Source organism: Megalobrama amblycephala, linkage group LG7, assembly GCF_018812025.1.
Source record: "Megalobrama amblycephala isolate DHTTF-2021 linkage group LG7, ASM1881202v1, whole genome shotgun sequence".
Lineage (NCBI taxonomy): Eukaryota > Metazoa > Chordata > Actinopteri > Cypriniformes > Xenocyprididae > Megalobrama > Megalobrama amblycephala.
Window position 1 is genome coordinate 17,890,159 of NC_063050.1, and position 15,797 is coordinate 17,905,955.

General features: G+C 36.3%; 1 protein-coding gene across 1 annotated transcript in view; it reads right to left on the reverse strand.

The window, feature by feature from the left end:
* slkb (STE20-like kinase b) overlaps positions 1-15,797 on the reverse strand; it is a 31,629-nt gene that overhangs the window by 2,509 nt on the left and 13,323 nt on the right. Inside the window, exons 4-15 of the mRNA XM_048196267.1 lie at positions 15,507-15,656; positions 13,079-13,151; positions 12,800-12,994; positions 11,288-11,369; positions 9,500-9,631; positions 8,513-9,199; positions 6,385-6,515; positions 3,821-3,944; positions 2,916-3,095; positions 1,592-1,721; positions 935-1,059; positions 662-853 (exon numbers count right to left, since the gene is read on the reverse strand). Of these exons, the coding sequence (XP_048052224.1) occupies positions 662-853; positions 935-1,059; positions 1,592-1,721; positions 2,916-3,095; positions 3,821-3,944; positions 6,385-6,515; positions 8,513-9,199; positions 9,500-9,631; positions 11,288-11,369; positions 12,800-12,994; positions 13,079-13,151; positions 15,507-15,656 (2,201 nt within the window). The remainder of the gene's footprint in view (positions 1-661; positions 854-934; positions 1,060-1,591; positions 1,722-2,915; positions 3,096-3,820; positions 3,945-6,384; positions 6,516-8,512; positions 9,200-9,499; positions 9,632-11,287; positions 11,370-12,799; positions 12,995-13,078; positions 13,152-15,506; positions 15,657-15,797) is intronic.

The window sequence follows — 15,797 nt, forward strand, 5'->3', positions numbered from 1 at the left end:
TGTCTCTTTATCATAGCTGAAATGAAGGAAAATAATGCTTTGCCAAAAACAAATATAGTGCGAAGATGACGAACGAACAACAAGGAATAATAATAAAATGAACATACAGTACACAAGAATATACAAGCAAGAGTTGGTTGTTAGTTGCCAACAGCACAACAACTCCAGACAAACAATGAAACCACAAACTGTCCCGTTACTATAGCTAACATTACAACAACAGTATTTCTTGGTTCTGTGAAACAGAAAAACCAATGTTACTCACGTATGGAGCAGAAACAACACAACCTCTGTGTCTGTTTTGAGGCCTTCCCGCTTGTTTTCAAATATTAACGCAGGTCCTAAAGCTCTTGCCTGATCATAATCCTTCTTTTTCCAGTGATAATCTTCTGACCTTTTCTCTTTTGTAATGTCTCCCAGCCATCTCTCTTTCTACAGTCTTTCTTCAAATCTCCTTCTTGCTCAATCTCTCTCCTCCCCCGTCATGAATGGACACGCCCCCTACTGCTGATTGGCTCACTCTGTCTCCTCCCCCATCATGAGTGGACACACACCCTACTGCTGATTGGCTACAACTGTGTCGTGCTGTTCGGTCCAATCCACTTTCAACAGTGTTTCTCAGAAATCGCCTACAGCGCCTAAACTTGATATGACCTCTGACCTGTTTGACCCTCTCACGTTCCAGTTCCGGCGTGACCCCTGTGGTTGTGATGCGCAGACTCTTTTTGAACATGGCCATGCGGGTCTTCGCATCACTGCGCTGGATCTTAGGCAGTCTGGTTCTCTCTTGCGTCTGTTTGTTCTTCATCTCCTCCATCAGACGCTGGTTATACCTGTGCATTTGCTCCATTTCCTGTAGAGAAACACACTCAGAGTTAAAAATCACAACAACAGCAACCAGAAGAGCACATACAAGACTGATGTGGGTAGTAACCTTCTCGTGTCTTTTGAGCAGCTGGTGTCTTTGCATGAAGTACTGGTCTTTCATCTGCTGCTTGTGCAGCTGGTGTTTTTCCTGTAGGTGGCGCTCTTCCAGTTCCCACATGGCAGCTTCTCGGGCTGCAAGAATCAGGAAGAGCGAAGTTAAATTGACTGAACATTGTTTTCAAAGTTCAAATGGCACCCTGTGTGACAAAAGCTAGCACAGTACCAGAGCACATGGTAAGGTAACTATAGCTATATTTCTATCCAAAACATTTACGAATAAAACCGTCATTTGTCGCAATCGTCATTGGTTCAAAATATCTGTAATAAAAATTGAAGTTGCTCCAATCAGGGAAACCACTATGGCTTTTTTCCTACATCATAAATGACTTGCGTATCAGAGTGTTAAAATTGTTAAAAGTGTTAATTTCTTTCAAAATGAATTAAAAAAAAAAAAAAATACACTGACCCCAAGCTTTTGAATGCTAGTGTATATTATAACTGTAATACTGTGGGGTGTTGTTGCTCACCACACAAACAAACAGCTGACTAGAGCCCTGTCTGAATATTCTGAACTGCTAACACTGCAAAAGCTGTAAACAATCAGTTGGGGAGGATGAGAATGAGACTTTTAAGGCTAATGTTGTGCAGGAATATCCAGTCTGACCTCTCAGGAGCTGCTGCTTGTGGTTGAGACAGTCTCTCTCAACAGTGGCCAGCTCATGTTTGTGCTGCTGAATGATCTTCTTCAGAGCGCTGTCCAGATCCTGCTGCTGCTTCTGAAGAAACTCCTGCTCCTGTAAACACACAACATTAACTAGCATTAAAACAGAATATATATTCATTTTGAAAGGGGACAGGGCACTTTTGACAGTGTATCCTAAATAGAAAAACTGACAAACACTGACAGTAAAAAGCAAAAAAAAAAAAAAAGCAAAGGAAACCAGATTTAAAGGTGCCATCAAATTGAAAATTGAATTTACCTCGGCATAGTTGAATAACAAGAGTTAAGTACATGGAAATAACATACAGTGAGTCTCAAACTCCATTGTTTCCTCCTCCTTATATAAATCTCATTTGTTTAAAATGAACATAACACCGACTGTTACGTAACAGTCAGGGTGTACGCCCCCAATATTTGCATATGCCAGCCCATGATCGAGGCATTACACAAGGGCAGCCAGTATTAACGTCTAGATCTGTGCACAGCTGAATCATCAGACTAGGTAAGCAAGCAAGGACAACAGCGAAAAATGGCAGATGGAGCAATAATAACTGACATGATCCATGATATCATGATATTTTTAGTGATATTTGTAAATTGTCTTTCTAAATGTTTCTTTAGCATGTTGCTAATGTACTGTTAAATGTGGTTAAAGTTACCATCGTTTCTTACTGTATTCACGGAGACAAGAGCCGTCGTTATTTTCATTTTTAAACACTTGCAGTCTGTATAATTCATAAACACAACTTCATTCTTTATAAATCTCTCCAACAGTGTGTAATGTTAGCCGTTAGCCACGGATCACAGCCTCAAACTCATTCAGAATCAAATGTAAACATCCAAATAAATACCATACTTACGCGATTAGACATGCTGCATGACGAACACTTTGTAAAGATCCATTTTGAGGGTTATATTAGCTGTGTGAACTTTGTTTATGCAACGATAGAGTCGAGAGCTTGAGAGGGGGCGGAGAGCGCAAGCAATTAAAGGGGCCGCAGCCTGAACTGGCGCATTTCTAATTATGCCTCAAAATAGGCAGTTAAAAAAATTAATTAAAACAAATCTATGGGGTATTTTGAGCTGCAACTTCACAGACACATTCAGGGGACACCTTAGACTTATATTACATCTTGTAAAAAAACGTTCAATGGCACCTTTAATGTTTCACAGCGCACAGTCAACAAACATGCAGGGCGGTGGTTTAAAATCAACAGAATGCTTCTTCTGGAAAGCAGGGAGGAAAAAATCCTAAACTCTCCCATACCTCTTTCTTGCGGTTCTTGAGCGTGTTTTGAAACTTGGAGAGCTCTTTGTCCTGCTCAGCTTTTATGCGTTTGGCTTCGTCTCGGAGACGCTCAGTGTGTTCCTGCTCCAGACGCTCGATGGTCTGTTTCTGCTGCCGTTCCATATTCTCCACCTCTGTATCATACTGACGCTTCTTACTCTAGTGAGACAAGAAAATAAGTAAATCATAAAGCAGATCTACAAGAATCACCTCTATGGAGCCATTTAAAATACAGAAATAGACATGCATAACAAATATGTATAATAAACTCCAAAATTTTGCACCAGAAAAGAAAAAATAATTTGACAAGAAGGAAAAACCCCCCCCAGAAAATCTGGAGATCTTTGCCTGATGACAGCCAGTTTTATTAGCTAGAATAAAAATAATGACCAGGAAAAATGAATGTTGAGCAGGTTAACTGGCACAATCACAGGTGGCTTAAAATACTGACCTCCCCTTAATAGTCAGACACAGATTACACACTCCAAAAATAATGAAGCTGTTGAGCATGTGATGTAATTCAGTCAGATTCCTGCCAGTGTTTCTGGGATTGCTATCTCCACTAGTCTTAGGAGTGCAATCAATGTTTAAGCACCTATAAAGTCTATACATTTTACAAAAAACACCTTTTATAAATAATAAATCACATCAGCCAAGTATATTGGCAGGTTGATTATCTGGTTTTAAGGTGCCAAAAGATGATCCCAGTGAAGACTTGTCAGATTGTATTTATTTTGCTCTGGAAAACAGGAACTATTTCAGTACGGAAGCAGGCACTTTCCTTCTGTATCCTTGATTTGATTGATGTTGGATCCTTGATGTGATCCAGTCCCATCAACGAAACAGTGATTCCTATCTTAATGTCTTTGTTTGTTCTGGCTCACCGTGACTTCCTGTTCGAAGCGTCTGTAGATCTGCTCTCTCTGCTGCTGGAGTTTGTTGCTGAGCTGAGTTTGGGCTCTCTGCTCCTCTTTCTGCAGAAGTCTCAGTTCCCTCAGCTCCTGACGCCTGAAACACACATTTAACACTCATTTTACCCTGATCTAACAACAGGCCCACCTACGGTGTTCAACCTGTTCAACCTTTTTGAACTTAAAGGGATAGTTCACTCAAAAATGAAAATTCTGTCATCATTTTCTCACCCTCAAGTTGTTCCAAACTTGTATGAGTTTATTTCTTCTGCTGAACACAAAAGAAGATATTTTGAAGAATGACGGTAACCAAACAGTTGATGGGTGACTTCCATAGTATTTTTGTCAAGTCAATGGGGTCCATCAACTGTTTGGTTACCCATATTGTTCAAAATATCTTCTTTGTGTTCAGCAGAAGAAATAAACTCATACAGGTTTGGATCAACTTGAGGATGAATAAATGATAGAATTTTTATATTTGGGTAACCCATCGTTTTAAATGACTAATTCATGAATGCTTTAGAAAACAGACCTAAGATTGGTTTCATTTAAATAAAATGAATTTACTCAAAGTTTCAGTTATCCATATGTCTAATCAAGTTGGTCCAAATTTGAAGTTGATATCACAAAATTTGAGCCTGCTAAAAAGGATTTAAAGCACCATCTAAACGGTAGAGCTATGTCCAATTTCAAAAAGGTTTTTTAGAGGATGAATTTGGAGTGATCAAATGATACCTAATTTGGTGGCTGATGATTACAAAAGTATGTGATGGGGAAAAAGAATGGGACACAACTGGGACACTAACAGGATCATTTTTAGCTTTTACTATTTAATCCATAAATCCACCAGCAAATGCCAATTTAGAAACATCACTGAGTAAAAAAGGTATTTTATTACCTAATCCAAAGTCAACATTAAACAGCATTCACAACCCATTTTACTTCTGACATTAAGTATAAACTGGAATCCTGCACAAAGATCATGCATTAAGCAGGTAAAAAGGATTGTTTTTTATACATTGTCTTTAAAGGTGCCCTAGAACCCCTTTTCAAAAGATGTAATATAAGTCTAATGTGTCCCCTGAACGTGTCTGTGAAGTTTTAGCTCAAAATACCCCATAGATTTTTTTAAATTAATCTTTTTAACTGCCTATTTTGAGCCATTATTACATATGCACCTATTAAGCGTGCGGCCCCTTTAAATCTCCCGCTCCCCCGCCCCCGCGAGCTCTCAACTGCCTTATACAGCAAACACAAAGTTCACACAGCTAATATAACCCTCAAAATGGATCTTTACAAAGTGTTCATCATGCATACATCGATTCCTGTGAGTATAGTATTTATTTGGATGTTTGCATTTGATTCTGAATGAGTTTAAGGATATGGTCCGTGGCTAACGGCTAATGCTACACTGTTGGAGAGATTTCTAAAGAATGAAGATGTGTTTATGAATTATACAGACTGCAAGTGTTTAAAAATGAAAATAGCGACAGCTCTCGTCTCAGTGAATACAGTAATAAACGATGGTAACTTTAACCACATTTAACAGTACATTAGCAACATGCTAACGAAACATTTAGAAAGACAATTTACAAATATCACTAAAAATATCATGATATCATGGATCATGTCAGTTATTATCGCTCCATCTGCCATTTTTCGCTATTGTCCTTGCATGCTTACCTAGTCTGATGATTCAGCTCTGCACAGATCCAGACGTTAATACTGGCTGCCTTTGTCTAATGCCTTGAACATGGGCTGGCATATGCAAATATTGGGGTCATACATATTAATGATCCGGACTGTTACGTAACAGTCGGTGTTATGTTGAGATTCGCCTGTTCTTTGGAGGTCTTTTAAACAAATGAGATTTATATAAGAAGGAGGAAACAATGGTGTTTGAGACTCACTGTATGTCATTTCCATGTACTGAACTCTTGTTATTTAACTATGCCAAGATAAATTCAATTTTTAATTCTAGGGCACCTTTAAAGACTATGACTGTATTTTAATTTTTTTACTCCCATTCTTTTTTATAATGACAATAATTTTAGGATAACCAAAAAAATCCTAATAATAGTACAAAATAAATAAAAAAAAGTTTAAGGTTGAAAACTGCTGAGCTTTTCTGGAAATGGCACTATCCAGTCTAACAGGAAACTCTCCCAGGCAGAAACAGGAAGTATCACTCAGCTTGTTTTCCCTTTAGTACATCTGGTGTTGGAATATGGCATACTAATAAACACTGTACAGGAAACTTTTTGTCACTTCGTGGTTTAAAAACAGCCCACCACCTCTTTTATATCACCCAGCTATGAAAGATGATTGGACACTTGAACCCACTAGCAGTCTGTGTGCATTTACCAAAACAGGTGATGTTGCTATAAGAACGAGAGAAGGCAGAAGCTTTTACTAGAAAATTTCTGCCACAACATGAAACAGGCAGAACTAAAGTTTTACCAATGAATGCAAATATGATGCAAACATGAGACAAGCATGCAAAGTGTCTCAGAGCAGTTAAAGAGCTGACGGCTCACCGGAGGAATCTCATCTCCTCGCTTTTGGTGTCATTGTCTGTGATGATCTTTGATGTCGTCACGCTGACTTCCACACCATCCACAATGAACTTGCGAGTCTTTTTCAGAGTTTTTTTCTTCCTCTTGTTGTCCTAGAACAATTAACAGATTTGGAAATACTGAATAAAAAAAACAATTTCTGAAATTTTTCAGTCTTTTGATGATATTGAATATTATAGCACAATATGTATGATACTTTGTGGCTTAAAGGTGCAATATGTAATTATTTTGCAGTAAAATATCCACAAACCACTAGGCCAGTGTTATATAGTTTTGTTCACTTGAGTACTTACAATATCCCAAATGTTTCCAACTATTTGTAAATCGTGAGAAAATTGCAATTTTAACCAAGGCTCCGGGACGTGTGAGGAGTCGCCTGTCAATTGCGTCATACCCCATATTATTTTGTAGAAACCATGGAAAAACCAAAGACGCTTTAATATATTAAGTTTTAATAGACAAGAGAACAACTGTTTTGATATATTTATAGACAGAAAACGAATCATAGTTATATATCTCAACACGTTTAGTCTTATTGTTTAAATCTAATTTTCTTGATGTTTTGCGAGTACCATGCTTTACCATGCCTCAGAGAAAAACACTGTTTTGTCAAGTAGCTAACATAGCATAATCAGATGCAGCTTTATTTTTAGTAACAGTAATACAGCATTTTCTCCATCTTACAATACGTTTTAAAATTAATTGCATTAATTTCCATTTATCAACAAAAGCCATCCAGCTTATAATAGGATATTCTAAAATCGATCTATCTTACTGCAGTGTTTAACAGTGTCTCACAGCAGCCGCCGAACGAACGCACAGAGTAACGTTATAACATAATTTTCAACACACTAAAATGGATTTAATATGATAAACAGAGCTGCGTTACCTCATACTCATGACCGGAAAAGCGGAAGTGGCGCCGGCGACTGTGGCATAATAAAAGTTCCGCTGCTCGCACAACACTCGGCCCTGCTCTGCTTCATACTACAGTAACGTTAATAATCGCATCCATGAACATGATTTCTGTCCGAGTTCTATCCCTATTATTTTCCACCGGCCGTTGAGGTGGAGACCACATGTCCCAAGATTCCGCGCTCAAACTTGGCGTCATCAAGCTACGCTTTTGTTTTGAATAGGACTCTAGCGACCTCTAGCGGACAGAAAATTTTACATATTGCACCTTTAAATGGACTTCATTCATTGGTTCTTCGGTAAAAACAATCAATTAGTCCAAACAGGCACTGTAGCCAAATGATTCAAAATGTTTATATGTTAGAACTTCAACTCAGTGAAAATACATGCATAAATGAATAAAGGCTTGCAAATGTTCACTGAATGAATAATTCACAACACATTTATTTTTAGCCTATAGAAAATGTTTAAAATGCTTAAACGTTAGAACTTAAACACAGTAAAAATAAATAAAATAAAACAAATAAACAAAAACAAATAAAATATAGGCAATTAATTAATAATTAATGATAAATTATTAATTCACTATGTTTTTTAAATCTATTTCAATGGCAATATTTAAAAAAAAAATATTGTTAAAATGCCACACTGAGACTCTGGGAACAAATGACTTAACTGAATTGGAGTTTTGAATTGATTCATTGAACCAGTTTGAACCGATAAAAAAAAAAGAAAAGAATCAAAAGCAGGTTTAACAACATTTTATACTACGGGGCTGTTGAATGCTTGATTCTGATTGGTTGATGAACATTCTTATTAGTTTGCATATCAGTGGCTAGAGGCCTCCGTTACTAGGTCTAAAATTACATTTTGGGATTAGCAATAGAGACTTGGGATGAGATGTGTAAGAATTTGGTCCTGTTTTAAGGACAGAACCTCACAAATGTCTCGAAATTAAACATCTGAACAATGTCTTGAGCCATGGTGACCATAGTATAAGCAGAATAATTGACTGTAATTGTACATTACTACTAATTCAATGGAATTTCATCAATTATTCCTTATTTAAATAACTGAAATTTGAATCAGAGATTGTACTGACTCTACTTCATACTCACTAATCACTAGATAATAAAATATCATAAAATTTGTGAAATCACAGCTGTTTTCTCACCTGTTGGGAGATGGTTCCTGGCTCCTTGGACTTGCTGATAAAGCTGGAGATGGATAAGTTCAGGTCTATGCTGCTGTTGTCAGTTGTTGAACTTATTCCAGAGTCCGAGTCTTTCTTCTTCACATACCTGGGCTTCACTGGGCTTTGTTCCTCCACCAGTGCAGGTTTTTCCTTTTCCTCAACCTTCTCTACTTCTTTCACTGGAGATGTTGGGCTGGGCTCATCAGGCTCAGCTTGTTTAGTGGGCTCTGTTGGAGTCTCCGGTGAAGCAATGTCTGAAGCAGGCACTTCCTTTATTAGCTCGCCATTGCCCACCACCTCCTTTTTCTCCTCCAGTTTCTCTTCATCAGGTTTGGCCGGTTGCTCCACCGTTTGGACTATTGTTTCAGCAGGAAGATCAATCTCTGGTTCTACAGCCTTTTCTTCATCTTTAGGTTCTTGAGATACTTCCACAGCTTGTTCCTTGGATCCAGGTACTGTTACATCCTGGATGTGGTTCTCGTCCACCTTCAGAGGTTCTTCTTCCTTCCTTATTCCAGGTAAAAGATTATCATCTGGTAGTTTGGGTGTAGCAACTTCCTCAATTTTTTCAGGAACAGACTCCAAGGTGGATGGTGACTGCGGAAGCTTCTCGTCTTCCGAGCTTCCGATGCTAGCATCAGATGGTGCACGCTTGTGTCCAGGAAGCTGAGGGAAGATTGTTTTAGTTAGTGGTTGTGCAGCAAAAATGCAAGCATCACTACTTCTGTTGCTCATAAGTCTTGTTAGGAATCAGAACAAAGCCAAAACATTCAACTTTTTCACGTAACTTGAGGTAACTCTTTTATGCTTATAATTAAGCAGTCAGGCTTTTAAACATGCAGCTATGCAATGAATTCCAAATGTACCTCAGGACATTCTATTGGCCAACATTCATCCAGACTTTGTAGGTTTAATCTTTCTCTGAAAAGTGTTCTAAATTTGTTGGCAGTCCTTATAATCTCTTACCAGGTTTCCTTCATGATCTTCTTCCTCCTCTTCCTCCTTCATTTCCTCTATCTCCTCTGTGACCTCTGCCTTGGCCTCAGCGATGAGCTCCCGCAGGGGTCGGTTGTCAGTTACACTACTCACAAACGGGTGCTGCACAGATGAAGCGAACTACTATTACTAAAATATACATATTCAAAATTACACATGCAAATATTATTAAGATACTATTAACATCCATAAAAAACAGTCAGATTACTCTGTTCCAGATAAATTCTTGGAAAATGTAGCATTTTTAATTTTCTCTGATGTTATTTGTAATTTTAGGAAAATAATAATTTAAGAATAAAATTCATAAAATTACAGAATTTGGTTTATGGAAGCAAGTGACAAAAAAGGCTGTGAGCAAATAAATTAATAAAAACGATATTTTATATGATATGATATATATATATATATATATATATATATATATATATATATATATATATATATATATATTAATGTCCCTCCCCCTAATATATTTTGAATTAGGAATATTCAAATTCTGGCCAATACCAATAAGCCGATAATTATTTTTTGTTATGGCCACTAATCAATATGTGGTTGATATTAAAATTGTATTAAAACTGCATGTATTTTCCAAATAAATTTAATATGAAAAATAAAAATTGGTATCAAAACACTCAAACACTGTAAATGCCACAAGTGAAATAACATTATATTGTACAGTATGAAAAACGGATATAAATTTGAGATTTACTAAAGATTAAATTTAACAGTATTATTAAATTATGAGTGTTTTCAAAGATCTTGAGAAACAAATTCAGTCAAGTGTGCAGAATAAAATAAAACAATGAGAAAAAAATATTTGAAGGAATGAAGAAAACAGTGTAAAGAGTAAATAACTATAACACCATATTTACACAAATATATTTTATTATAGATATATATATATATTTTACATAAATTATATAAATCAACATTTTAAAGCCTGTTAGAGTACAGATGGCTTAGTAAAATAAATGAAAATAAATAATTGCAATTAAATTATTAGTTTTCAAAGATGAATGCATTAAATGAATGCAAAATCTAAATGTAAAAATAAGTTGAAATGAAATTTCCAATAAAATAATAATAAAACTCTAATATTAACTGATATGGTACTGTCTGGTATATTGTGCATCACTATTTAGCTAAAGAAAAAGCAGCCTAATTTAGGATCTTTAAGATTTATTGCATTTGTAAACAGGAATTACTGCAACCCAACTGTTTGACAGACAAGAGGAAAACGAGCACATCAAAATCAATGTCCCATTAAGATCCCAGTCTCCAGTTCTTACCTTTCGTGGCTTTGACACCTGCTGCAGACAGTCTATAGCTGGTCTGAGAATGTGCAGCTTCTTTGATATTATCAACTTAATTGGAGGAAAACTTGAGTTCTGTATTTTCAACCCCATGTTGCTTCTGAAGCGATTAGCACTTGTGAATGAGTGTGTGCATATGTGCGCAGTCAGTGCTAGGCTGGCCTACTTAAAGCCTCGGAAACAAAATCTCCTTTGCTGACGTCAATTCGTAAGGATGAAGGCCAGTGCAGAAAGTGCCTGACACAGACAAATAAATGAACAGCTGCTGATTCATGGGGCAAGAAAAGCACCTGGACCAGCAGGTGGCCAAGCAGCAGGGTGACGGCAAACGGGGCTTACACAGAGGGGGCTGCTGCAATACTGGCTCAGGTTAGGTCAGGTTTGAGTGGATATGGCCTTAGATTATAAAGTGTTGAAATAAAGGTGGGAAAAGTCAATTCACCTGAAGAAGTTGTGCTGTGCTCCACCTGTTGTCCACGTTCTTATCCAGCGCGTGTTTCAGGAAGTCGCTGAACTCTAGAGACCTGCAGATGGATAAAAAGAAAGGTCATTAAAACACTAAAATAACCAAATTTAAGTTTGGGTGTTATATTGTGACAAAAAATATTTTAAGTAAATAAATATTTGTCTTCAAATCTAACTTCAGGTATTGAAGCATAAGCCATGACAGATCATAAGAAACATTTTTTTTAATGCTTTTTTGATTGTCATTTTGATGTATTTTTATATATATATATTATATATACATATATTATATATACATATATTATATATACATACATACATATACACACACACACACACACACACACACACACACACACACACACACACATATATATTTTTAATTTATATTAAATTATATACAATTTTAAAATACATTTTAAAATGAATCTATACCATATCGGTTATCTTTTAAAAATGTATTGGAATTTTACATTTTAATTTACTGTATATTTAATTGTGGAGGCTTTCCCCAATTTTTACATTTAGATTATTTTTGCCATCATTTAACACTCCCTTAAAGTTATTCTTTGAAAACACTAATAATTTAATATTAATTTTTAATATAATTTTAAAGGAGATTTTCTTTCCAATCGGTTATAAGTCAATATTACAGGATTTTTTTGTTTATTGCAATTTTTATTTAATGTATTTTTTTGGAGGCTCCTTTCCCCTATTTTCACATTTAGATTATTTTTCTGCTCAAAAAAACATTTATTATTATTATTATTATTATTATTAATGTTGAAACTTTTTTTTTTCCAGGATTCTTTGATGAAAAGAAAGATAAATAACATTATAAATGTATTTACTGTCACTTTTGATCAATTTAATTTTTTGGATCAATTATTGCTGAATAAAAGTATTTATTTTTTTAATTTCTTAAAAAAAATAAATAAATAAATAAATAAATAAATTGTATGTATATATATATATATATATATATATATATATATATATATATATATATATATATATATATATATATATATATATATATATATATATATTACTGACCCCAAACTTTTGAATGGTAGTGTATAATGTTACAAAAGATTTCTATTTCAGATAAATGCTGTTCTTTTGAACTTTCTATTCATCAAATGTCCTGAAAAAAATGTACACAACTGTTTTCAACATTGATAATAATCAGAAATAATTCTTAAGCATCAAATCATCATATTAGAATGATTTCTGAAGGATCATGTGACACTGAAGACTGGATAATGATGCTGAAAATTCAGATTTGATCACAGGAATAATAATAAATAGAAAACAGTTATTTTAAATTTCACAATATTACTGTATTTTACTGTACTTTTGATCAAATAAATACAGCATTGGTGTGCAGAAGAGACTTCTTTTAAAAAAAAAAACATTTAAAAATCTTACCAATCTAAACCTTTTGAATGGTAGTGTATATACATGCACAAATCACATTGTTTTGTACCATTTTGAGGGCTGCTGGAGAGTAGGAGGGTCAACTTTGGCGATCTTGAGCAGAACTCTCATTGGGTTCATCTCATGGTTGGGCGGTTCGATCTGGGCCAGCTCGATCAGAGTGACTCCTAGAGACCAAATATCAGCCTTATAGTCATACGGCCTATCCTTAGACGTCTCGCACATCACAACCTCTGGAGCCATCCTGAATGAAAGAGTGATATCAATGTGTCAGCAATGCCAATGTGTGCAAGTACAAGTGGTTTCATTTTATGAAACTCTAACTTGCCAGTAAGGGGTTCCAATGAAAGAGTCTCTTCGCTGGATCGTCTTTGTGTTCTTGGCAGACACTCCAAAGTCCGCTGAAAGATACAGAAAATTTTTTTTTGGGAAATGTTCTGCATGAAAAGATTGCTTGTGCCATCTTTCTTCATAATAAATGCCACTTGCTTTGATATTTTGTGATGTAATGCAATGACATTCACTGGCTTACGTGTCCATATAGTTTTAAACACCAGCATCACAGAATAATTTACATCTGGTCAATGACGTAATGTTTATACAAGCTGCGGTTTAGTCTGACATGTAAATGACCCTTCTCAGCTCGTCTCTGTATCTTTCTGTTTCTCTTTACCATGCTATTACGCAACTGTGAAACTGCTCATCAGACAGGACATCTGAAATCTCCTGCTGCACTGGGTTATATGCATCTGATGAGCAACAAAAACTAAAAACACTCCACTGTTACTCTGATATTAAAGTTCAAGATTTCACATGCCCTGATTAACTAGCTGCACATACAGTCCCCATGAGTCCTTAAAAAGTCTTAATATTAATCAGTACTTAAACGTATAGACCAGGGGTGCAAAACTCAGTTCCTGGAGGGCCACAGCCCTGCAGAGTTTAGTTCCAACACACATACATGTAGGCTGAGTCCAAAATCGTCCCCCAATACCCTCATTCACTATTGCCAACATTACTCCACTAATATAGTTCACTTAAAGGAGTGAATGAAAATGAGTGAGTGAATTCGGACACTGAGTGCACCAGATAGGCTGCCGCTTTTGCATAGTTTGTGCTTGCCGTTTAATGATCATTTGATGCTTAGGAAACTGGCAGCTCCAGAAGTAATGAAAATATTGATCTTGAACTCTGCCATGTATAAACCTTAATTAAACAATTTAATAATCAATTCAAAAGGAATTTATACTGCATTATATTACGCTGTAGCCACATTGGACCAGCGGTTTGGCAAACATTGGATGGATGGATGATTCAGCTGCGAGCGCCGCCATCTGGTCAGATGCGGAAATTCATTCGGCGCACAACTCTCACAGTGCATTATGGGTATTCTCTAGCCGTTGAGCGTACATTGGTTGTACACTCGTTATTACGGTGCATTGTAGGATTGAATGAGCGCACTCAATAACATTCACTATGGTTTCAGACACCACTCCAAATGCCTGTTCCCTAAAATAGTGCCCCATTTAAGGGCATAAGGGGCCATTTTGGACACAGCCCTAGTTTTCAAATAAGCTTGAAGGACTTAATTAGCTGGATCAGGTGCATTTAATTAGGATTGAATCTAAACTCTGCAGGGCTTTGGTCCTCCAGGAACCCTTTTTTTGCACCCCATAGACCTTATGTAGCCCCGCCCCTTTTCAGTGCTGCGCTCCTTGTGTTTTTGTCCGGTTTGTATTCCCACAGCATGAAGGTAATATCTGACGGATTTATGAATGAACTGCTTGTTTGTAAAGTAAAGGAGCGGACACACTACACTTTTCGTTTCATTGACTTCCATTCATAAGCATGTAAATGCATCTGACCTCCATATTGAATTCATGTTTATAAAAAAAGACAGCAGAGCGTGATGTCATATCATGACTGTTGCAGTGTCTGAAGAAATTTTGCATGCTCAAAGTCTAGTTATGATCATTTATTATGACATCCGCTTCAAACATTACAATGCTCATGATAATTTTTGTTAACTCTACCATAAGTACACCCACTTTACCAGCAAATTACTCTTCGATAGCGATGCCATAGATGTATACAGAGCTACCGTAAAAATGGAAGTTCAATGACTAACTTCTAAAGATGGCTGCGCGCTTGTTTTTCTGGTGCATAAGGTCTATAGCTACACTGTAACAAGGACACCTTAAAATAAAGTGTAACTGAAAAGTCTTAAAGTGTCGCTGTTGTGCGTTCTACAGGCTTTCAGTTTCAAAGCAATTCGCACTCATTGAATACCGCATTTATGCCAAGTGATTGTTTATGATCTACTCTTAATGAGTTATGACAATGTTTACCTTCTGGTGTTTATATCATACCTGCTAACTTGTTGCCCTGTCCTAATAAGTACAGCTGCTTTGCATACAGGGGCTTCCGGGGTAACCACTATATTTCTGCTGTTCCATAAACACTATATAGTGTTCATTCAGCCCGTCTGCTGTTTTTATATATTTGTTTATTGTTTTGCAGCATTCATTTATAAATTTGACATCCTTTTTTTATTATTTTATTAAACTTTTTTTGTCAAAACATATTATTTTAACTGCAAAGTTGTTTAAATCATTGTTTTTACAGACATTTTATGATTTAGGATGTTACCATACACATTGCTCTACACTGTCCTATCAATATGGTATTCATTTCAATTGAGCAGGTCTTAAAAAAGGTCATAAAAAGCCTATAAACCCTCTCACACACCCACTCACCCAGTTTGACGTCTCCATCTAGTGTGAGCAGGATGTTTCCAGCCTTCAGGTCTCTGTGGATGACCTTGTTGTCATGCAGATACAGCAGAGCATCCAGAGTCTGTTTACAAACCACCCTGATCTGCGGCTCCGTCAGAGGCCTTTCCAATTCTACACAAATATGAACAGGGAAAAGCTTACATACACAAACACTCATTTATAGATCATACAGTATGAACAGGGAGACTCTTACACACATTCATTTAATTTATAGATAACCAGCTAATATTACCTATTACAATAATATCTCCT